We start from the raw sequence: 24,959 nt of genomic DNA on the forward strand, positions 1-24,959 counted from the left end.
TTTTGATGCTGGGGGATTTTGGGGATTAGAGATCAGACAGATAATCTAACCACAAACATATGTAATTTGTGTTTGTGTGTGCGCTCAGGAGAATATGTGCGTATTGTATCAAAGGTTGTGTTACTTTGGCAGAATCAGGCAGAGTCATGTTGTTGGTGTATAACCTTCAGGAACCAGGCTGCTGTTTTGGATTTGAAGAAAAATGCTTACTGTTAGTCCAACAAAGTATGACTGCTGCTGCAGTTTGGGACTTGCATTGAGGACCTGCTGGTAGGAAATCTTTTGATGCACTTGTTCTGTCTGTTATGCCATTATGTCATGTTATGTGTTTGAGTTAAATTCATAACTGCGCATGTTGCTACTTAGGTGCTGATGTGTAGTCTGTGTGACAAGATGTAAGCAATTCTACTGCATGATGCATGGACCTAAAGTGATTTTCTGTTCAAATGGTCTTATGACTAGTGACTAGGAAGATTAATGTCTCTGATCAGAAAAGAAAAGCTGACTGTTATTTTTTTTGTGCTTTTGTTGCACTCTGCATCCTTAGCATTTTTGCTTTATTAATGATCAGTCAGAGTCATTGTTTTCTTCTAAAGCTGCCATCTCCAACTGGCATCTGCTGCAGAATTACTGCAGAATTCAGCACAAGCTGCCTCACTATAAATTTTCTGTTGAGCTATAACCAGAAGCATAAGAAGGCACTTAACATGAGTGTGCACATGCACCTTGTAATAAGCTAGCTGAGAGGCTGGGCAGTGATGCACCATCTCGATCAGGAATGCAGAATCACTTTTTTTTTCTTGGGCTTTATGGAAATCTATAAGAAATGCAGTTAAGTGGAAATATAACATTGAGCCTGTTTTCCCAGAATTCACTCTGCCCTCTCTTCATTCCCCTTCATCTCTTCTATTCTTAACTTGCTAAGTAGATCCATGTCTCTGTGTGCTTGTGTGCGTCTGAATATTGAATAACCTTGTTCCAATGTAAACACAGATGAGTGCCTGTCACATGATTGGCCAGGATATCATTTAGGGTAGGGACAGGGTCACTGTGCTTGTCTTCTATGTTGATAAGAATGAATCATACCAGAACTATTCTTAAGTAGTAGTCAATTGTAATTGCTACTCTTAAACTTGTTAATGCACATTTCAATAAGTGTACTTCACTAATTTATGTTTAGAAGGGCAAAGAATATAGTTCAGAACAAAGTCAAAATTAAAAATGTGTATTTCTTTTTTTTTATTATAATGAACTTTGACATATATCTTGCTTTTATATTTCAGATCCAGTGGCTGCAATTCAAGCTGCTTATTACTGATTATATGTTTGGTTTTTACATATTTGATAAGGTTACTGGAGATAGACTTTTAGCTGTTGCTCTTATGTGCCCACCTTGATGATACTTTACTCTCTGTACTGCACTGTACTCAAGATAATGGGAGAAGATGGTGCTTTTGTTCTCGACATCTGTTGCAGCAAGAGTAAATATTTCAACTAAAAAGTGTCCTAGTGACAAGCCCTTGATTTTCTGAGTAAATGTGCAAATGTGGGCTCGACTCTTCACTTGTTACTTGTGTTTTAGTGTTTTGTTGGAATAGTGTTGGGGTGTGTTTTGAGTAAAATTACTTTCATATTGGGTGTGTACAGGAGGTTTTTGAACTGGGAGAAAGTCTGCCCCTCAGTGTGGTCATACTGTTCTGTGTCCATAACAAGAGAAGTCTACTTCTGGTTTTAAATTTACACATTTGGGGGGTTCTGGAAAAAGACAATGCTTTAATAGAAGCAGTGTGGGAGGCATCATCTCTTTATCTTGTCTAATTAATTCTTTCTAATTGTTCAGAACCTCAAGCTCTTTAATATTCGTGATTTCTATTCTGCTGACAGCGCGATGATCATTTTCCTACTGCAGTTAAGCCTTGTGCACATGGGTGGAGCTCCCTGAAGGGATTCAAGGGCGAATCGGTCAAATTTAAATTAATCACTACTTTAGTCTCTTTCATGCAGATGTGATCAAAGTTTAATCACTTACCATCATTTTAAAACACAGCATGGTCTTTATTGTTGTGTTTTGTTGAAAATTGAACTGTTTCTTTTAATAATTTAGTATCAGTGGATGAGATTATCTAACTACATTTCATATTTTAAGATTGTGTTGTGTTCATTACAGTGAAGTCTCTTGGTGATTTGATTTTTTTATTTTTATTACTACATATGGCAGCACATAGTCAATGTTGATGCACAGCATTACCATTGGTATATTATGCTCTTTTCCTGCTCGGAGCTGTATCCAAGCCCTCTGTCTATATCCTGCCTGAGATTTTCAGCTTTAAAATTTCCTGCATTTTACTTCTGTCCTACATTGCTCAGCTAAGCGATTAGCTGTGTTTGGCTTTGCAGTGTGGGTTGGACTCGGCATAAAACACCCAAGCAGAAGGACTAGTTCAGTGTTATTAGCTTATTTAGCTGTTATTCAGAGTAGATATGGCACCTCGTATTTGTTTTAATTAATCTCAGTAATATTAAAAGTGTCTTTTTTGTTTGTCATCATTTATATAACATATCCACACAAGAGAAGACTCCAATTATATAGTGTTTTTCTAGCTCATTGGTATTCAAACCACTTTACAGTTGCTTCCCATTCACCCATTCATACAAACAATGGCAGCAGCTGCTACGCAAGGTGCTGTCCTGATCCACTAAGGCAACCTCTCTAGCTCCTGAGCCTCAGCCGCCCCAATGAACAATCCAATAAGATGAGCGGGTTGGGTATCACTGCTCGTGAAACTACCTTTGTGTGATTAGATTAATAGCACACACATGCTTTGTTAAGCACATTTGTTGAAAAAGTGATACACAGTAAACCTGCTTTTAAGCTGATGACAAACGCATGGTTTAGGTGTAATTTTCAATTAAAATTCAAATTCAATGATACAGAGGATATACCACAAGGAGGGCCATGAGTTTGTTTTAAAATCATTGTCAGTTGTTTCAGTCAGGCTGTCTATTAAAGACCAGTTCATTTGTTCGACATGCAGCAAACTTAAGATATGTTGATACAGTGGGGTTCCTATGCTTTGCTCTGTAAAAGTGTGACTCTGTCCTGCGGTTAACACATAAGGACATGCAGCTGTTGCTTATTTCCTGCTTAGTAAGGAGTTGTTCTCGCTTTTCAGCTGTGTACACTGTGATGACCTCTGCTTCATGTTTTATAATCACATTCCCCCTTTTAGTGTGTGTCACTAACCCACATCCTCCACTGACCTGCAGTGATGACGAACATAGATCTGTAGACTTTAGCATGTGTTTTCCAGAGGTAAGTGGCTGATGATGTTCTTGAGCTCTGCATTCAAGATTTGCTCGGACATTTGTTGATAAGCTTGACTGAGTACTGTGTGTGTGTGTGTGTGTGTGTGTGTGTGTGTGTGTGTGTGTGTGTGTGTGTGTGTGTGTGTGTGTGTGTGTGTGTGTGTGTGTGTGTGTGTGTGTGTGTGTGTGTGTGTGTGTGTGTGTGTGTGTGTGTGTGTGTGTGTGTGTGTGTGTGTGTGTGTGTGTGTGTGTGTGTGTGTGTGTGTGGTGAAAAAAAAACAATATGCCTTTGAACCTGCTTTGTTGATGTGCTGATCAGTGGGGGAAAGACTGGCAGGAGAAAAAAAGGGGCATTGGCTACTCTCATTTCAATTTCATTAAGTTAGTTGGCTGTAAGATTTGATTAGTTTTCTGTCAGCATATCACTTAATCTGACTGATTAGACACTTTAGGATGCACTGTTCATTGGATAATGTGAACTCCACTGATAAGATCCATGAACAAATAATGGGTGGAGTGGAGACTAACATCATCCTCACATGCTCTTTGCAAACTGTCTCTCCTCTCTGTATTTGCACTGTCAAGCTTGTGATGCTTTAATGCTCTTTTTTTGGTAGGAGATCCAGTAATTGCTTTGCAGAATCTTTTCTCCTGCAGCTTTTCAGTGCCCCAAGAAGAGGTTTGCCAATCTAGATTAAATGTCAGAACTTTCAAACCAGCTATGCTGCTCCACTGTTTATAAGCACACAAGGCAGACTTTTCTGTGTATAAAATACATCAGTCTTAAAAGGTTCGTTCTAATTGCAGAGTTGCAATAGAGAAAAGCATTCCACTCTCTTTTACTAGAAACTTTGAGATTTTCCACTTTCGCTGAATTTGACAGACACTCATTATAAATTAGAAGTAGGTCACACACTGTGTTTTCTATTGCATTTGATAGTTAAATTTCTCTGGGGCCTGAATCCGGAATCTGTTTTGAAATCAAGTAAATTGCACCCTGAAAAAAAACATGATTTGTTCACTTGAAGAGCAGAACAGATCAGTTTGGCTTTCATGTGAACTTTCTGTTTCCTAGCATTAAATTTAACACCGTATAACGTGTTATTGAGTGTCACAGCTGACTGTGTCTAAGCCCAGTGAAAACCTGCTGCAGATGGTTGGTTTCTTAAAAGTAAAGTGATTGATACTGGAGGTCGTGTACACACACTAGTAAATAAAGGAATATTTAATTAACACCTGAGTTGAAAACCAGTGAAGCTTTTCTTCACAATTACTTATTTTTATTATAGGTGTGCAGCAGTATCTAACATCATTTCCATATACCACACAAACAAATTCAAACATATTAGATTTCAACAATTCCTGATAGCACAAATGAAGAGATGGAATGAAGTTTATTCAAGGTGTCTGTGGGTCATCATTATTTAGTGCAGGATAAATCTGCCTGTGTTAGTTATTGACATAAAGCAGCAGGGACCTTTTTATTGATTCATTCCCCAGAGTAATACTTGCTCCAGAAAACTCCTTAACCATTTTTGTTTCACAGTCTATATCTGTCACTATTGATCCTTACGGTAAGTGCTTTTGGAAATCCTATCATAGTCATGGTTGGATGCATTATAAAACCACCGCTCATTTGATCAGTTCCTTTAAGTAACCCTTAATAAATATTTATCAGTTCAGGAACATTTGTGCTAATGTGCAAAAGAAGTACCCATTGTCTTGAATGTACTCCTCCGTTAAAACATTGCTCCATGTTCCAGGCTTTTACTCGAACAATGTCAGATTACACATTTTTCCTAGTACAACCAAGGGCAAACCTTCATGTGTACAATTTGTCTATACAGATTTTGTACACTGCAGCTAGGCATCCATTAGACTTTTTTCCAGTTTTCCAAAATGTAATTTTTACTTTTGAATTTTTACTTAACAGAATGAAATTGAGAAGTAACTGATGGGTTTAACCATCTTTGGAAGAGATTTTAGTTCCCAGACAAGTAAGAGCAATATTTAGACTGAGGAGTGTTTCCTTGCATTTTAATTATTTATTTTGGACCAACACAGACTTCTTGCATTCACTGAAATGCAATTAGCTGTTGCCTTGCTTATGCTTTGGAACAGCATGGCCTAAAGGGCCATTGTGAATGAAATAAAATGTGCCATGTCAGTGTGTTTGTGTGTTGAATGTTGATAAGGTAACAGCTCTTTCAAGCCCTCTGTCTGACAGCAGTTCAGATGCTGGCAAGTTTTTACACCTCTTCTACTCAGCATTGGGCCTTTTTGAACCTGTCTTTGCGCTGTGCTACATGAGTGCGTTGTTGGATGACTGCAAACTCCAAAATGGGATTTTTCCTCTTTCCTCTTTAGACTACTATATCTGCATGCATAGACTTCTCTAGTATGGATATAATCAATGTATTCCATGTCCTTTCAATTTGGAATTCTGTACTTCTTTCTGTAAATAACAATAGTAGTGATGATGATGATGACGATGATATAGTGATTGAGCTCAGTTAACCAAGAAAGGCCAGTGTGAAATATGTTTGGGCGAATTTCCTCATTTCCATTGTGAATAATAACTCCAATATCTACTTGGAGATAGTGTCCTTGCACCAGAAATGTCAGGGAAATGAAACTGAGTGAGGCTGCAGCATTGCTCTGTATGAAGCTGATAAAGGTCAGTCAACACTTGAACATTTTACTGTAGAATGTTTATTTCCTTAATGGCTGCCTGTGTCTGGATTCTGTGCCTTGTTATTAGGGGTTAATTAATTTTGCCAACCAAGCCTGGTATGCTGCAGGGGGTGTCAGGAGGTCCATTTCTCCACTCTTTGTCTCTTACCCTTTCACACATTCACACTGCCTGGGTTAGGTGACATACACATGCTGTCATTACAGAGTTCAGTGTTGGTTCACCGCACCTGATTTGTCTGTGGTGTGTATCTCTGCAGACATTCTTTGGATTGTATGGAAGAATAGCATCTTCACAATAATAATCTTGCCGATATTAATGCTACATTATATTTACAGATAAATGAATTGGTGTGGAAATGAAGTCAGCAGCCCAGCTAAATTAAATGATTGCTGCTGTGTTCTGCTGAGGTGATTAGTAGAATTGCACAGCATTGATTTGTGTTTCACTTTACTCAGAGCTGCAAAATAAAGTACTGCAAAACCAAATGTAGGCTATTGTATGGCTTTTTTATACTACACCAGTTTGAGGGAGGAGTTTCTGTTCAGTGGCTTTCAGTAGGTGAACTAGGTGAACGCCTAAGCTGTCATCTAAAATGACTACTTGAAAAACTACTTCATGTAGGTGAAAGAAAACAGCAAGCACAGACATCTGTGGTGTTGTTTTTTTTTTGTTTGTTTTTTTTGCTTTTGTTTATTTTCTTTTATTACCACAGAAGGCTGCTACCATCTGTTTCCATGTGTTGGATTCCTTGGGATTACTTTCACTTCTCTCTCAGCATAGGTCACAGGTCAATATCACTGTTAAACCAGTGCTTCAAAGAGAAGACACCAAAGACCCTGAGGTGCCCTTGAAAGGGCTCATGAAGTTCGAGAGATCATCTATTTCACAACTGTTAATATGTTACTGAATCCTGCTTTCAATCTTCTGTTTGTCTTGTATTTAATATGAGCATTGTGGTCATTATATAGTATAGTTTTAAGAATCCCCATCTGAAACAGTCCACTGACAGCACAGCGAGGACTTTAGCAAAAGCTGTTATTGTAACCCTTACGATTAAACTGCTAATCCAAATTCCCCCTTTCTGGGGAATGTAATTACAACCAGATTACTTTTTCTGTTAACATAATGTTGATATTGAATATGTCAATTATGTATTCCAAGACAACATTTGTCCACCAAAATATGCAGTCTTAAGAAATCACAGCAGCAGGTTAGTATTAGAGAAAGATCGAGCTCTGTCTTGGCATCATTTATCACAATATTACAGCATAAAGACAGATATAGCATCCATGGCCACTCTCAGCTTCTGTAAGAACCGAATGATGTGCAAAAATATTGTTTCCATCCTTCTCTTTTTCCCTTTTCGTCATCTTTACACTGGCACCTAGAATGCACTACAATAGGCAGTGCATTTTGATAAAAATGTCTTGCTGAAGAACAGATAAAGCTAACAATACTACTTCAAAATTTGTAATTAAATCTTGTTATACTTTATATTTCTACAGTGTTAATATGTTAAGTAAAATGTTAAATAAAATTCAGATTTTCTATGTGGCCTAATTATCAGTGAAAAACCATTTTGGATGACTGTGGTTAATTTTGTTCTGTCGTTTTAAAGACTTGTACTCACGAATCTTTGAAATATCAAACAGAGGATTCAACAGAGGGGTTTCTGGAGAAAGTCATTGTGTAGCTTGTCCCAGCTCCTTTATCCTCAGTTTACCTAGAGTGCAAGGTAAACTGGGGGTCAGAAAAATTTAAATGACACCAATTTGCTGCCAATAAAAGTGGAATCTTTCTCCCTTTGGGCAAATTGAATTTAGCAAATCACACACCTGTCACTCACTAAACACTGAAGATGAATGAAATCTGACGCCATGTCTTGGCTGCAAAAAATAAGCTAATTTAGGTATATTCTGCGTCCTTCTGGACACTGCTGTTACTGCTCTAGGTTCCACCTAAACATAAACTTGTTCTAAGCTTTATAGTGCTAATCTTTATCGCAAAGGATGGGGAAGACGTAGCTCCGTTTGAGTGACTGGAGTGACCACAGATTTTTGGTGTTAAATTTTATAAAAAGGGACATAGAGAAACTAATGAACATTGCAGAATGATTGTGGCTTAGCCAGTAAAGTTATGTTTCTGACTGAGGTAAAGCAAAACTGACAACATGCTCTCTTGTTTTCATTTACTTTAGGAGTAGACGGACCCAAACCTGTGTTACAAACACTAACCAGAAAACAAACCTATAACAGCTTCAGCTGTGAAGGACTTTTGACAGCATAGCAGCAAACCTAACAAGGAGCTGACAATAATACAGAAATAAAAAAGAACCTCTGTTTTTTTGTTGTAAGACTATATTGACAGCTTAGGTACAGTTTGTCTTCTTGAGAAGTGTTGGAGAGTACATATCTTACTATTTCTTTGAATGAGATCATGTTTAGCAAATTCTGGTAATGTGTGCAGTGTAGTGAGAAGGGATGGTAGAAAATGGAGAGGGAGGAGGATGTGATTAGCGACTGAGATATTTCCCTGATGGGAGGGGAAAAAATCTGTGTGGGACGAAACTCTGCACGCTTGAGCAGGAGAAAACGGAAATAAAGAGCTCCCCCTCCTGCTCTTCTCCTGCTGGCTCTACTGCTATGAGCGACCCTCTCTGCATCTTCTACCTGCTCTAGTAATGCAGACAGAGTCTAACAGCTGACTCAAGACGATTCACCCTCCCACAGCAGGTGAGACTGGCTCTGCTGTGTGCATGAAACGACAGGGCACAGTAAGTAATAAACATAAATGGAGAGATCTGAGCAAGTAGTGAGTAGAGTTTTCCTTTTTCCCCTTTGGGATTTTTGTTAGGGGAAAGGAGTGTGAATAGACACAGGGGTTGAAATGTGTAATCCTTTTGTCTGATGTATGCTGTGTTTCTTTAGGGTTAAGATAAAGAGGAAGAGGTGTCCAAACGATAAACCCTGCCTCTAGTGCCAAGTCTTAGTCCTTGTGTTGGGTAGGGATTACCCTGAGCCTCTTGTTTTGCTTTAAACTTTGAATTTGGACTAAATTGTGGACTCCAGTTGCTGCAGCATTAAGAGACAGCTTGTTATAATTTGTGCTGCTGTGTCTTAACATTTCTTATGAAAAAATTAAACACTATCCCCAGTGTGGTTTGCCTTCTTTACATCAAATGTAATTTATAGGCAGTTAGCTGCTTAAGGGTTAATGCAAATTCTGGTCGCAAACCTCTGTGTTTTTACTTCATATATAGTAGTTTTTAACTACAACAGTCTTATTTGATCAGATTAAACTTATTCTTGTTTACATAGTGGTAACAATAGTACTGTACGTGCAAACACTGCTGTATTGAGAAACATCCTCTTGAAGCTCTCAGCAAGGAGAAATGCCTCCCATTCTTTTCTTTATCTGGCCCGATGGAGGCAGAAACTCTTGACCTGATGATTAGTGTTTTGGATCCCTGGGACATGTTAGTGGTGTTAGGCAGTGCCTGTTTTTAAGAGTCTATAGTAACATGGCACACCTCACCTTATGACAAGTACTGTACTTTAAAATATCTGACAGATTTGTTTTCTTTTGGTCCGATTAATTATGGATTAAAATGCAAACAGTTAATATATAGTATAGTGAGGTTTACTAACTCTGACATATTAAGTCAATCATTGCATTTTTTTTTTTATGTGATGTAATGAGAGTTCTTGTAGAGTTTATTCTGACTTTAAAATGTGTTATTCGAACATCTGCTAAATTAATGTGCACAGTCAAGATCATATCGCAGAACGTCGCAGGCACGGCTGTAAGATACTCCTCTGTGAGATTGGTTGCTTTTTATTTGTACCTGAAATAAGGTTGGCCGTTTGGGTTGGCTCTTATAAAATATTTTATATTTGTAGAGTCACGACACAGAACCCTTATATGAAACTCTGCTAATTAAGTGTCATTGGCAGTAGCAGCAACACTGCATCCCGACTAGAAGTTGCGTGCCGGTTCATCTGCAGCAGGAGTTTATCTTCCCCTTTGGGACAATGTTGTCACTAGTGTTGATGGCAGCTACTTCTCACAAAACAAATTGACCTACTGTGATGCAGTGTTTATAGAGTAACTTGAGATGCTGCAAATTCCATGACAAATAGTTCAGAAGTAATGCGGCTAAAACAAAAGCCTCAAAGAATGCACATTCCTAATTAACCGGGGGAAGCTGGTCCAATGCCATATGTGCACAGTGCAGCTCGGCAATTTATGACCTGTTTTGTGGCAGTTTTATGTATTGTTTATATTTAATGTGATGTTGTTTTTGTGTGCAGAATCATGCAGCATCATTCCTGGTCAATATGCCCTCTGAACCTTTATGAAATGTCAACTCATACATTGGTTTACCCTGCTCAGTTTTTTTCCCCTCACTATGCTGCATTCGTGTTCTGTTTCAATAATTCTGCACCTTTATGGTGCTGAACCTTTGCAGCTGTCCTTTAAATAATTCATCCCTTACTGCTGGATGTACAGTATAGTCATTTATTTACCATTGTTACTCTAGTGATGGTTGTGTAGTCCTGTTCATTTTTGCTGTTTGTATATCTGTGCGATGTGTGTCTATGAAAAAGGAGCACATGCATTTATGTAGCGTCTGCACAGCAGTATTTACCCTGTGTTTTTTCATTGCAGGCTTGTACACAATATTTTCCATCCTCTGTAGAAAAATTGTGTTTTGTTTTTTCTGCTGTAATAGACTGTGATAAGAGAGGGTCAGCTGGAATAAAATACAACCCTAACAAAAGCCAAACAGGAAAGCATAACATTGTAGTTTTCCTTATGTTTGCACCCAGTTTTTATCTAATCTAAATGGGACAAAGAGTCCCATCTTACAGGTTGCCCCCCATGACAATCTACATAACAAATAGATTAGAATGTAATGGAAATAAAAGATATGAATATAAACTTTCAAAATGTCCAGGACTAATTATATCTGCTTTCATAAAACATAACAAATACAGATCTACAGTAAATAATATACCAATGACCAACGCTTCAGTGTGTCAGACCAAAGGTTTGCTCAGGGCATGTACATGTACATGTACCTGTACTTTGGCACATAGCCAGTTTGGACAGTATGTCAAATATTTTCCAGGGTTTTGTGGTAAAATTCTAAAATGGAGTGGTATAGAAAAAATTATGTTGCACTTATGAATATACTATAGACAACACATAGTAGCAGAGTCATTGCATATAATTTCAGTCCTCTATCTACCAGTACCACTTGTCACTTGTCAGTTTTTTATTCTGCCCTGTGACAGTTACATGCATTTATGCTCTAGTTAAAGCAATGAAAGGCCCCATCTAATTGAAATCAATAAAGCCTGGTGAGCTGGATAAGGGGGAGTGCTGAGCCCCACACTTTGTGTAAAAGAATATGAGCTGCGGTTCCTGACCTGGCTGCAGTGCTACCATAGATTTTTGTACTGCTGACTGAGGCATCATTGCAAGCTTAGTGCAAACTTCATGTGGTTATAACGCAACTCTATGCTTCTGTTTGGCTGCAGGTAAACACACAGCTGTGCAAGGACACGATGAGGCAGGAATATGATTAATGAGTTGATACTCATTTTGCTTTCTCCCTTAATGTTGGTTTTTCACTATCTCCCTCTGTCCTGCAGCCACAACTTGAGGGCTACATCATTTCGACACCCTGTGACCGGGCAGATTTCCGCTGAAAACACTGAATACACCCTACAAGACAGGTGAGTGGGTCTTTTTCTTTTAGGGATCGATCCACATGTCACATGGTTAAAAGAGTTAAGTTCAAGGTCATATGATTGGAGTCTTAAAAATTGTGAAAATGTGAAATAGTCTGTCAGCCACCCTGGAGAAGCATATGATGGAGGAGTTCTTTATTTTGCAAGCAGAGAAACATAAACAAGCAGAGACAAAACAGTTAAGTTTCAACTAACTGTTCATGAGGAGAATTAGCTGCATTCATAGTCTGAACACTATGGTTGAGCTTTGTAATTTATTCATAACTATCGTGGTATTTAAAACTGACTGCACTCACATGTCACTGGAATTAGGAGGCTCCAAAGGCTCTATAATTTGATTCGTTAAATTATTGCCTTAATAGAATTTTTGGTAGTGACACAGGTGATGCTCACATATGCTTCTGATTGTGTTCATATCATGTCTGGAGTCGTGAATCTGTGTCGTCTAATGGATATCACAGATAAACGACTCCAGACAAGTTATAATAATGATAATGATTACTTTTCATTAATAATCACCTTTCTCTCAGCTCTAATTTCTCTTAATGTAGTTAAACTGGTATAAGAGCAAACTTGTGTTTCTCAGTTTTTATTATTGTCATTGTGTGAACCTCATCCTGCAAGGCCACTAAAGCTTTATTGCAGGTTTAAATCATAATATAAAGCAGCAGGTGTCTGATCACATTAAGCTGACTTGTGTAAGATGATCAATCACAGCAAAGACTCCACTATCTGCAGAAGCATGTGACCCCCATATTCACACTTATTCTGTTCTGTTAAAGCAATGCAGCCATACTGGTCCTAACCTGCATCGTGTACTGTCATTCATTTCCATTATCCTTGGTTTATGTTTGTTGAGACAAAGATTCATATATCATCAAGGAACATTAAAGCTATGGTTGCCTCACTTGCATATATTCAAAAGTAAAAGGATGACTTTGGTAGTTTGAGATGTTGTATTTAATGTCGTAATGCATGTTATAGTAAAAATACAGTTGGTTTAAATTGCCCCTCACACAACAACATGACAGATATATTTTCTAATGCACAAGTCAAGTTTAGGCAAAGGGTGGGGGTGCTCAGCTGTGTTTGTTAACTATTCATCTGCACATCCACATCTGCAGCAGTAAAGAAAAGCCTCTCTGCTGCAGCATTAGGAAGCATAGACTATTTGATTAGGAATCATTTTGATCCAAAATGCTGAATGAATGCTGGTATTTTGAGACAGGTTAGTTCTTCAGTTCTGTTTTCTTCAGTATGTACCAGATGGGGGACATATGTTTTGTCAGCATTAAAAGCTAAGTAAACTAAAAGTTAAAATACTGATTTTGAAACCTAAAAGATTTTATACATAAGTAAACCAAAAAAACTGCATAAAATGTTTTTCGGCTCAAATGGAATTTTGATTTTATTGTTTAGAATTTATAATAATCCACTGTGGCAACCCTGAACTCACAGGATAACCTGAAAGGAAAGGTTTCCTTTCATAATTATGACAATGTTTCTTACAGCTTTACCTACAGTTACATATATTGTTTTTTTTACTATTGGCTCTTTTCTGGAACAGGGCAGGCTTAACAAGGTTGGGTGTGTTGCCCAGGAAATTTTCTAACTTGAAATCTTCTACACCAAAATGGATAGTAGGGAGAAAGTGGCATATTTTGCTGCATGTTGAATTAAATTGAATAAGTCGCTTTTTTTTTTTCATCCACCTGTAATTAACACTACCCATATTTTTTGTTAGATCTTTTCTGCCTTGTATAAGCTACATCCATACAGCAATCAGGCACAACAAAAAAAAAAATCAGCTGGTGGCTTTAATATTGTGCTGGATCTGGGTCAGCATGAGAACCTGGTCTGCAGTTACACCACCACATATGCAGCAAACTGCGACGCACCGATCTAACACCCATTGATCATGGTCACCATTATTTTTGGTTTGTTTGTTTTAACATGTTGACCCCTGTTGACTGCAACAGTAAAACCACCAGGTATTAGTTGCGGTGGTAATTGTAATATACTCAGAATAATAATGTTAGGTTAAAAAAAACGTAAAATTAATGTATGTGTAAATTGTCTGTTTGTCTATCAAGGCCTTCTTAATGCTGTGGTTGATCTCTGTATACTGCAGGCTTCCTGCCCAAGCGGAGGGAACCCTGATGACATTTTTAGAAAGCTCCCTCAACTAACACAAAATACATTATAAAACTGTTTTGACTGACTGAGCAGTTCTTTCTCAGACAAGTGACCTCACCCTTGAGTAAAATTGGTGGTGTGCCCTTTATGGCAATTTCTTTTTTCATCTGCACCTACTTCTATTTACTTCATCTCCCATTTTAGTGCATCACTTCTCCACCCTCCTGCATATATGAATGTTAAAATCCATGTTGTAGGCTTGAGGGTGTGACGGCTTGGATGCAGATTTAACATTGAATGTGTATGATGCAGTCATGACCACTCATGTCTGCCGAACATCCTGTTCACAGACATAATGTTAGGGGCTTCATTTTCTGTATCATGATATCTGAATAGAAGTGTTTTTTTATCCTTTAATTAATGACTCTCCTCCCAAGAGGGAGAATCTCAGTGTTTTTCTGGATATAGGATTAAGGACAGAGTAGGAAGAAGTGCCTCAGAGAACTCGCTGAGACAATCAGTTCCTCAACTCTTTTCCTGCACACCCATTGCTTCAAAGGATTAAAAAACATCAAATATGCCCTCACTTTTATCACAGCAAGAGAAACAAGGGGAAATTGAGTATTGTGTCCCTCCCTTTACACTACTTGACGTGAAATATCGCTCCTCTCCACCACATGCCGCAACAAATTTCCTGGGGAACTGTTCCAATGACAGTGGTGGTAAACAGCGTGAAAGCTTATCATAAAACAGCAGTCCCCTTACGACAGAAACATCCTGTAAAAACTCTGGCTGCAGTCCAGTCTGTGAGTGCAGATATTCCACTGAGGTGTGTATACATAAATAGTGTAATAGTAAATAAATTGTTATTATTATCATCACTGTCTTAGCCCCTATCACCTTTATTATTGCTTCCAATAACGACATAATAAGTGTCCTAGTAAACATAGTAGTCAACAAAACAAAGAGAGATAAATAAATAAAAATAGTATAGGTGGGGGGGTACCAGTGGAGGATCCACCTTGAGTCACTAGCAGTGAAGTGACAGTGAAGGCCACATCAGGGATCTTGAGAGCAGTGTATCATGGGCAGGTCTGCCAGGGAGTAAATGTGAAAGCTTGAAGGTAAAGAGAATGCTGAGAATGAATAGCAGGTCATTTACAACTCAAATAGCAATAGTGGTAGTGATAGGATTGTTAGCCAGTGGTTATAAGACAAAATGAGACAATATGAAAAATAATCAAATAATACGTGCATATTACGTATGCATAGTTTAAAGTCTTGTGGTGTATAAGTTGCTTGCCCACAGCTGATTGTCAGAGTGTCATTGAAGTGTTAAAATATTCACTGCAGAGCTATTGGCCGTCGCAGGTGGCGGGGCTGTGTCAGGAAATTGTCATATCCTTTATATCTGAAACCTCAGCATAGAGCTACACTCAGCTTTACTGCATGTCTGGATTTTGTCAGAGGAATAGACAAGGAATCCAATGCTTCCCATTGTTTTTTACTGATCTTCCTCTATGCTGTCGTCTCTACTGTAGGATAGAGTCCCGAATGTCCAAGTCAGCAGCCACTCACAGATCCCCCAGCATGGTCACGGAGTCTCGTAAGGCTGTGACAGCAGCAGCAGATACCACTTCAGGGTCAAAGGTGAGCGTTAGTGTTTCTGTCCTCTGAGAGGTCAGCTGTTCATGTCAAGTGTGTTTTGTGTCTCACGTTAATCATTTTTACCTTTGAACCTAAACATAAAACGGTGAATAATGGTCAGAGCTAAATACTTCTAAAAAGAGTATCTTAATGTGTTTTTTTTTTTCTTTTTCTACTTGTCTTCTTTGACAATAATAAACTCATATGCACATCCTGTGAGACTGGACAGGGGTGTGGTGTACAGAATGTATTCTTGTGAAACCCGTGCTTTGATTTCCAATGTGATCATGGAAATTTTTGCTGCAAACATGACGCAGAGTAGAAGACAAATTGAAAAGTGCAGGACAGTAAAAAAAATTCACAGAAATTGCTAATTTTGGGTAAAAAAGGTAAAAAACTGTCTTCTGTTTTTCAGAATGTTTAACTAAAATGTGTCACGTTTTTGATTCTGTATTAGAGATTAGGTATGCATATTTTTCACCACCATTTTTTCACCACCATCACCACCACCATTTTTTATTTTCTTCTTTCCACCCTGACAACCTCCGGATATTCTGCAGATGAACACATTAGAAAAAAGTAGGATTTATTTTTCACATTTAATGTGGAGCCTGAAAGGAGCCTGTCTAAATGTTACAAATGGCTGCACACACTCACAGAAATAGCGAGTTGGTATTTTCTCTTCTCATTATGGGTGTTAAAAGGACGTTCAGGAAAGAAAGAAACTTTTCTTTCTCTTATACTGTAAGAGCAGGGAAATATTCAACACAATCATACTCTTTTACGTTCTTTTTTGTTACCTCACATGCACATTAATTGGCTCAGCTGTCTTTAACAAAGCTGCCATATAATCGGCTGATTTGGGTTTTCTTTGCTTTCTGCAGGGATCCAGGGGTATGGGGAAAGTGCACAGCTTTGGCAAGAGGGATCATGCTATTAAAAGAAATCTCAATGTCCCAGTGGTGGTAAGGGGCTGGCTCTACAAACAGGTGAGCTGGCATTCTCCTCCTCTTGTTGAAAGACCCTTCCTGTCACATCTTTCAGTGAATGATGAGGGAAATGTAATTCATTTGCTTTTCAAAATTCAAGCAAGTTCTGGTTTCTCTGTTTTTAAATAATTTGAATAACTGCATTGTGTTGCTGACAAAACAACACACACAACAAAATTGTGTGTTGTTGTTGTGTATATATAGAGTAATTACTTTAATAATCATACAAATAAATTACAATTTAATTAATGATGAAAACAACCGGTAATTGCATGCGCACAATTGTTAAAAAGTATCAGTCACAACCGTTGCATATTTACAATTTATACAGTTGGTGAGATACTTAACTGCAAGTGTTGTACAAGCTATGCTAACCATTACAAGAAAAATCAAAGTTAAATGAAGTGAGTGTAATCACATACATAAAGCCTTCCTTCCCCCTGCATTCCCAAACTACACTGTTTAATTGAAATGTGAATAAATTAAGATCCTGTGAGGACCTTTCCTAAATTCGTTGTGTATTTCCCCTCACCTCCAGGACAGCTCTGGAATGCGACTGTGGAAACGGAAGTGGTTTGTTTTGTCAGACTATTGCTTGTTTTATTACAAAGGTGAGTATCTAAAAAGTGCACTTGGACTTGGTTTAGAAGTTAATGTTAAACTGGACTTGGTTGTGACATCAAAAATATGAACCTTCAGTAATCTCCTCTGTGGGATGATACATTTCCCGATGAGTGACAACCTGTAATTAGACATATGACATATCTTGCTTTCGCTTACTCTCCCCCCCACCCCAACTTCTCCTTCCCCATTAACATGAGTGTTTTATCATTGGAGGTAATCACTACTTGTGTTTCCATGGCACCTATCTCCATTAATCACACTGAATCATTCATAAGCCACATCCCACTTTGTGCCGCATGCTACCACATGGCCCCATCCAGACAAGAGTCACCCGGGAATTATACTAATTTTACTTCTGTTCGTAATTCTTCAGTCACACACAAGCATCGTAAAAGATTTAGGCAGAGTTGAAGGTTGTTTTTCTTGACGATTGTGTTTTCTTGCTTCACAGACAGCCGTGAAGAAACAGTGCTTGGCAGTATCCCTCTGCCCAGTTATGTCATTGCACCAGTTGAGCCTGATGACCACATAAACCGAAAATATGCTTTCAAGGTAACACTGAAGTGGCATAGAATGAGATCCACTGCATGAAAAATAGTTGTTTAGTGCTGGTTAAGTGCTCTCTACTGCCTAGATCACATTTTTGTATCTTCTTTAAATTATGAAGATAGGTCATTATTAGGGCTGGATAAAAACTACAGCATCAACTAAAAAATGCCTGTGTAGCATCAGGTATATTTAGTTTAATTATGGAACGATCAGATGTTTCCTGATTTATATTGTAAGGTTTCTATTTATAGTTAACATTTATTGCTGCTCATGTTACAGCATGACACTAAGAAATTTGTTTGAGAAGTTTGGACTAATTTTGTTTACTTATTAAAAAACAGTTTCTGTCTATGTAGTGAAACGGTTATTGTTTTGCACTGCTGCTTAGACAATGTCAACTTAGGTTCACATTTTATAGCTAATGAATTCTCTAAAGATTTCCGTCTAAAGTCCAGGTGAGCAGAGTCCTCATAAACATTTTACCTCCTGGTCCCTGATGACGAGTGTTACAGTGGATGTCTACAGCAGATGATCTAATCATCAAAGCATGGTTTGATATTGTTGAGCTATCTTGGGCAGAGGCAAATGTTTCACTCTTTTAGCAGTACCACCAGCATGCTGGAGAAGCTGCACCAGCGCAGTCTTCCATATGTGCTTTTTTGTCTCTTGTACTTTGCCTAAAACGTGAATGACACACAACGTCCTTATACCTTAAACAACCAGCCACCATGTACTAATAGTGTCATTTTTACTTTAAAGTGTGCAGCAGAACTTTTTCCTGCATGCAGCAAAGTCTTTTGTTTCTGTTCCCTCTGAGAATCTGCCAGAGTACAGCAAAGGGATTTGTGTCTTTTTGTTACAGCATGAGTGTTATCTAGCTCCTCCTTTGTGGAAACACAGAGCTTGCTGCAGAGAACAATAGTGTCTAAATGTCTGATGCCCTGCTCCAGCTTCATGGTATTCTGTCGCAATCCTTTCAGCTTGTTTGTACTTTGGCTTTTTGTTCATGGATTGTGTGTGTGTGTGTGTGTGTGTGTGTGTGCTTGAGTGCACATTTGTATTATGTAAATGTGTATGCTTGTGTTGATCTCATACACTTTAAAGATCACTTTACAGTACATACAATGGAATTTGTATAATTGTTCTGCTGGGATATAAATTATACATTCTTCCTGCTCATCACCTCCTCCCACCACCAGCAGGAGAGAACATACAAGATTAGGTGAAGTGAGCCTGGATGAGCCTTTGCTGCATCACCTGTATTTAAGTAATACATGCCCCTCCCTTCCCCCCAACTCTCCCTAAGCTATGATGAATTAAAAAGCCGAAGATTCCATTCCTTCCTAAGGTGCTTTGGAAATTTTTATTTACTGCTAAGTAAGCATGACAAAAGCTTAGCAGATGTGTGATGTTGTTCAACAATACGATATTCTTCTGGAGCCACTCGCATGTACAGTGAATTAAACAGTACAGTGAACACAGTTTTTGCTGGCTTGGGATAAAATTACTCTTGAAAACAACCTGAGAACCAATTCTTTAATTTAAGACATATAAAACAAGTTGGGCAAGTCAGTACAGTATCACAGGCAATTTTTACAGTTGAGATATGAGTTGATGCTATGCAGATGTGTCTGATTGTAAACTTTAAAGCCCTTTTGATGTTTCACACTTTACTCATTCCTGCTTCTGCCAAAAGACCACAGCCAGACACATTTCTGATCCTAATGAGTCAGCACTGATCTGCTGTAACTTCCTGTTGTTTTCTGTTCTCTTATTTTTGCTCATCTCACTGTGTTTCTCTCATTCCCTGGTGGTCAATTGCTTCCCATTGTGACCTGGTGTGTGTGCGCGGGCGGAGTGAGTACTGTTCTCTGCGGGCGGCCATCCTGAATCAAACAGGCTTCCTGTCTTGCATGAATAGGTATTTGGTTTCACTTTAGCCTCATCAGTGGATTGCCACCCTTCACTTATTTTGTGTTTCATATCATGCCACTAGCTGCTGAATACACATTTCTAAATGTGCATCAAAGGCTTCTCATATTTTCATTTCTGGACAATATAGAGCTCATATAATTGTCAGTTTTTCCTTCTTTCATTAAAACTCGCCTCTTCTTTAATATGGTGAGTGCAGGGTTCTTTGGCAAGACATTGACCCCCAAGTTGCCCCATTGCCTTTTATGGCAGCTAAACCATGATCAGTGTTGTCCTGAATGTGTCAATGGGGATTAATAAAGAAGTTGAATTAAATAAAACTGTCAAATCCAAGATGGAGTCTTGCAGTTAAGTCTGCACTTAATGACACACCTCGAAGCAAAACAAAAAGCACATCTGGAACCCCCTAATATTTAGCAAGCTAGCACATTGTTCAGTTTACTGAGCATATTCTAACACATACGTTCATGCTCAGTGGTTTTGGTATTTGTCTTGTCAACCTGTGTATAATTTGTGACATTTTCAGAATCATGCCTCAGCCATTTTTTCCACACTCTTGTCTCATTTCATTGCCTTGTCTTGGATGTTTGTTGCCATTGATAATTTGCCCCCTGTTGGAAATACATTCATTTTATGTAGTTTTACAAGTCAAGGTACAATATAACCTGATAACTTGTTTTTCTGTTGTCTATTTTGAAGCAGACATCTTATTGTGTTTACTTTTGGGTGTTTGCTTGTCACACATTGTCTAAAAGTTGCCTAAAATTGTGCTCACTCCACATTATTCATACAGTAATTGATAAGCTACAGAGGTATGTTAGTATGGGCCAAAACTCCACATCCCGAGTGCAGTGGTAATAGCAATTGTGACATGTTGTGACCAGTTTGTGAGCAGGCAATGAAGTGCTGAATGCTTTTTAATGTGGTAAAGTCAGTTGTCTGCATCAGATTTGGGTGGGGTTTGTTGTGAGTTTGAAGGATTTGATGGCCATGCAATACAATCATCCTATTAGGTTAGATTCACACCGCCCCATAGAAATGACCAAAGGTAAGATAATATTTAACATGAATGATTATGTGTTTGTGCGTCCTGACTGAAATGGTGACAGAGGCTTTTAATTACTTTTTCTTTGCTGCTCTTTGCAGCTTTTTTGAAAAGCAGTTGAAACCATAACCTGTAAAAGCTTTTTTTTTCTTACCAATAACAGCACAATGCTCCCATTATTTCTGCTGCAGCACTTTGCTCCCTCCCAATTCTTACTTTCAGTGAAATGTTGCTGTAAACGCTGCCTTCACTTGGTTGACAGTTGTCAGTCTCAGTAGAGAAGAAAGCAAAGTTTTTCAACTCATCACTCAACTGGCAGTTTTCTTTTTTCAGTCCAAAGGAAGAGATTCTCTTATCTATTCCTCTTTTCTCTCCCTCTCAATATCTCTCTCTTTGATAGGCGAGCCACACAGGAATGCGCTCCTACATTTACAATAAGAACTCTGTGATTGGCTCACAGGCAGAACACTGCGGGATGCGGACATATTACTTCAGTGCGGATACACAGGAGGACATGAATGGCTGGATCCGGGCCATGAACCAGGCTGCACTGATGCAGCAGAGTCACACTATAAAGAGGTTGGTCTTGCTCTACAGAGTAGGATGCACTTCAGTTTTTGTTTTTTTTTGTTGGACTTTCATAGAACAAAATGAACTAGATGTGTCTTGAAATGATATAAAGGGAACATAATTATCGGTGGTTTTGAAAACATCAGCTACAGTGTTGAACTGGCAAATGCTTCAAGTGCAGTTACAAATATGTGCTCCATTTATTTTGACAGCAGTCTTCTGCAGTAGGTTCAGTCCTCTACATCAATTCTGGGTTAGATAGATAGGATGACACGCACGCACGCACACGCGCGCACACGCGCGCACACACACACACACACACATACACACACACACACACACACAAACACACACACACACACTGCATCTTGTATTGGGGTCTGATATAGACATTATACCTGCTGTTTCCAACTGAGGCAGTACACAAGATTGTTATGAATATTGTTTTCATAACAAAATTCATAATCAATGGCAGAAATGGTCTGCAACACAGTTGGATGGCCTTTGACAACTGTATGTGATAGCTGTATGTCAAATGCCTTCCAAACAGCATTTAGCCATCTTAGATTAGCTGGATGTACTGCACAGCTTAATGGGCTGTGCAATAATGTCACCTAGAGGCCACTGTGCGTCAGTGCCCTTTTTTTTTTTAAGTAAGCTCTCAACATGATGGGGTCCTAAGGAATAAAACATAAATTAAATTAAACAATTTGCACTGGCGACTTACTGTAATAATAAACGCAACACTGAGGTATATACTTGATTGCCATGAAAATACTTCCAAAAATAAACTAAACTACACCTTTTATCACCGTTCTCCCATTTATATTTTACTTCTTAAATGTTATTTCCACACAAATGAGTAATCTTTATATGTATGCTTTGTAAATTTAGGCTTTTAAAAGTAACTTACTATTTATCCCATTTAAATGTGAAACTTAATTAACTGAATGAATGAAATCTTGGCATGGTACCCAGAGCATCTAGCATGGAGACAAAGTGATTTCCATTTCTGTTTCCAAAAGATCCACTCTTAATGAATCCTCCAGCAAAAGCCTTTTTTCTTAAATCTAGCTAACATACCTCTAGTCACTGGTCTTTCCTCTCTTTAACTCAGTAATGCATCTGATCATTTCTAAGTGGCTTTGCAAATGTACTGGGACATTAGTTTTAATGGGCATGAAAATTAATTTGAGTTCCCGTTGTGTTTTTTTTATCCAGCTCTTAATGCTTTTAAATCTCTTGCTTCAAGAAATGTCCTGCATGGTACTGTAATATACACTAATAGTATACAGTGAAGCGGTAGAACAAAATAATAAATGTGTGTTGCTGAAAAATTGCTGCAAGGTTAAATAATTCACCTTTAAATTAATATTTTTTTGTAAGCTGGAAACATCTGCGTGAAGAAATGTAATAAAATAAAATAAAAAACTTTGTAAATAGTACCAGGTCCCTTCTCACTTTTTAACAGAGAGGTGGAGAAGGCAGAGAAGGCTGCGCAGCAAGCAGGCCCACAAACCAACCATGTCCACATCAAACAGAACTCTCCCCAGTCAGAAAGTCTTCGCAGGACAGACCGAAAGGAGCCTCAGGATAATGGTGTCAGACTGGCTCATGGAGATGAGGTGAGGTACGCATTAGAGATCCAAGGGAGGCCCAGCCAGTCATCCACAGACGAAAGAGTAGAAAGACTCTCTCCAGACTCTGTTGACGGTGCCGCCCACAAGAATGGACAACAAACTGTAATTCAAGTGGCTTTGCTACCAGAACAAAATGGAAATCTTGTCTACCAGAGGGGCCTTGTTCCACAGTCAGACCCCGAGAAACATGTGCTAAGAAAGAATACACGGGCTCAAGTGGAGCAGTGGGTCAAAGTTCAAAAAGGGGACCCACCAAAGAGGTGAGTTTGATGTCACACAACACCGGTTTTCACTATAACTGCAGAATAAAGGGTTTGCTTAGGATTATGTTGAAATGATGATATTAAATTATTATGAACATAAAGACTTCCATGTGTTTTTCTGTCCCAGTGCTTCCACTGCTGATTACAACCTTCCTCGGCGAACTCCTCCCTTAAAGCCAAAAGCCAGCACCGCAGATGCTGCCTATCAGTCGTTGCCAAAGTCTCCCCGTCTTCCATCTGGCAGCAGCTCTCCTCCAGCATCATGCAACTTGCCCAGTGACTACAAGTATGCCCATGACCGGCTCAGCCACTTTCGCATGTCCACCGATGAGCGAATGGCAACCAAGGAGGGAATGGTGTGGCAGCTGTATGAGTGGCAGCAGCGGCAGCAGTTCCGACATGGCAGCCCCACCGCTCCAATGTACACTGGCCCTAACTTCACAGACTCTTTTAGAGTTACTGTGGAAATGCCACGTTCTATCTCTGTCCCTCCATCCCCATGTGAAGTCCCACCATCAGTCCCCTCTTCCTTCAAACCCCTGTCCCCTCGCAGGCCACACACTCCTTCAGATAGACGCACAGTCAGGCCTGTGGATGAAGTGGCACCTGGTTCCAGCTCCCCTGGCCATATCTGTGCCCATCTTTCTCAGGTAGAACACCTAAATACATATGAAGGAGACATACTCTCTTCATACTTAGGCAGAACCCTGAAGACCTGGTTCTCAGAAATGTTCTCTAGACAATTTATACAACAATTTATTTCAGTATTGTAGTGTAAAACATAAGGACGTAACAAGTCTGACACAAAGACCGACCAACGATTCTGTATCTAAATCCTGGAAGACATAATCATGATATTTAGGTTAGGAAAAAAAAATTTATATGTAAAAGTTCATGAATTAGTTTATATCAGTGGCTTTACGAAGAAGAAGAATCTTTATTGTTGTCATTGAGCACATATACATATAGCACATACATGTTACAATGAATTTCCTTCTCTGCATTTAACCCATCGCTCTGGGGGGAGAAGTGGGAAGGGTTGGGGGGGTGCCCAGGGAGCTAGCGCTGAGTGTCTCGCTCAGGGACACACTTGGTGGGTAGGCTGGGATTTCCTCCTGCAGACTTCTGCATCCCATCCTGCTGCTCGAGTGATTTGTTATGTACTGTAGCCTAGGTTAGCAAACACACAGTGCAGTCTGGGAATTTGTTTTTAGCTATTTTATCAATACTCGTAAGAAAAAAGGAAACACAGACATTGTTTTGTTTTTTTTTTCTATGAATTGCCTCAAAGGTTTTGGTAAACAATAGCACAATACACTTGCACTGTTGTGTTGTTTTTTGTTGTAAATGCTGCCTGTTGTTGTCCAACATGTGCTGTGATGATCTGTGCTGATCTGTTTCCCCTCAACCCTGCACACAATAAAATGGATCGATAATGTTGAGAGGGATTCATGCAAGCACCACCCCTTATGACTTTATGGGCTGATTCTCAGTCATTGGTGTCAAGCATACTGGCACACAGTAAATGTCAAAAGTCTGTCATCTTCCTGGGACTGAAAGAAAAATTGTTGATTCACATGTAGTGAGTCAATGATAAAGGTCTCATTCTCACGGTAGCTTTGGATAGTGGATGTGAGGTGTCTATTAATGTTCACTCGAAGGATAGTGTGAGCTCACAAGGACACCATGGGAAGATTAGCATGTAGAGCATGAGAAGACTCTGACTTCTCATGTGCACACACTTTGATGCTCGTGTGAATCATTCGCAGATTCACACAGTCCACACCCAGGCACCCTCCACAGGTGG

At 39.0% G+C, this 24,959-nt stretch overlaps 1 protein-coding gene across 24 annotated transcripts in view; it reads left to right on the forward strand.

The window, feature by feature from the left end:
- The window catches only part of plekha7b (pleckstrin homology domain containing, family A member 7b), a 60,998-nt gene that overhangs the window by 16,560 nt on the left and 19,479 nt on the right, over window positions 1-24,959 (forward strand). For 19 of the 24 annotated variants that reach the window (XM_067496373.1, XM_067496374.1, XM_067496393.1 and 16 more), the window contains 8 exons: window positions 11,659-11,742; window positions 15,435-15,543; window positions 16,425-16,529; window positions 17,068-17,140; window positions 17,605-17,705; window positions 21,080-21,258; window positions 22,721-23,149; window positions 23,280-23,802. In XM_067496373.1, coding sequence (XP_067352474.1) covers window positions 11,659-11,742; window positions 15,435-15,543; window positions 16,425-16,529; window positions 17,068-17,140; window positions 17,605-17,705; window positions 21,080-21,258; window positions 22,721-23,149; window positions 23,280-23,802 — 1,603 coding nt within the window. The other 5 variants (XM_067496395.1, XM_067496377.1, XM_067496391.1 and 2 more) reach the window with 4 other exon arrangements.

This window comes from Channa argus, chromosome 2 (genome assembly GCF_033026475.1).
Source record: "Channa argus isolate prfri chromosome 2, Channa argus male v1.0, whole genome shotgun sequence".
NCBI classification, from domain to species: Eukaryota; Metazoa; Chordata; class Actinopteri; order Anabantiformes; family Channidae; genus Channa; species Channa argus.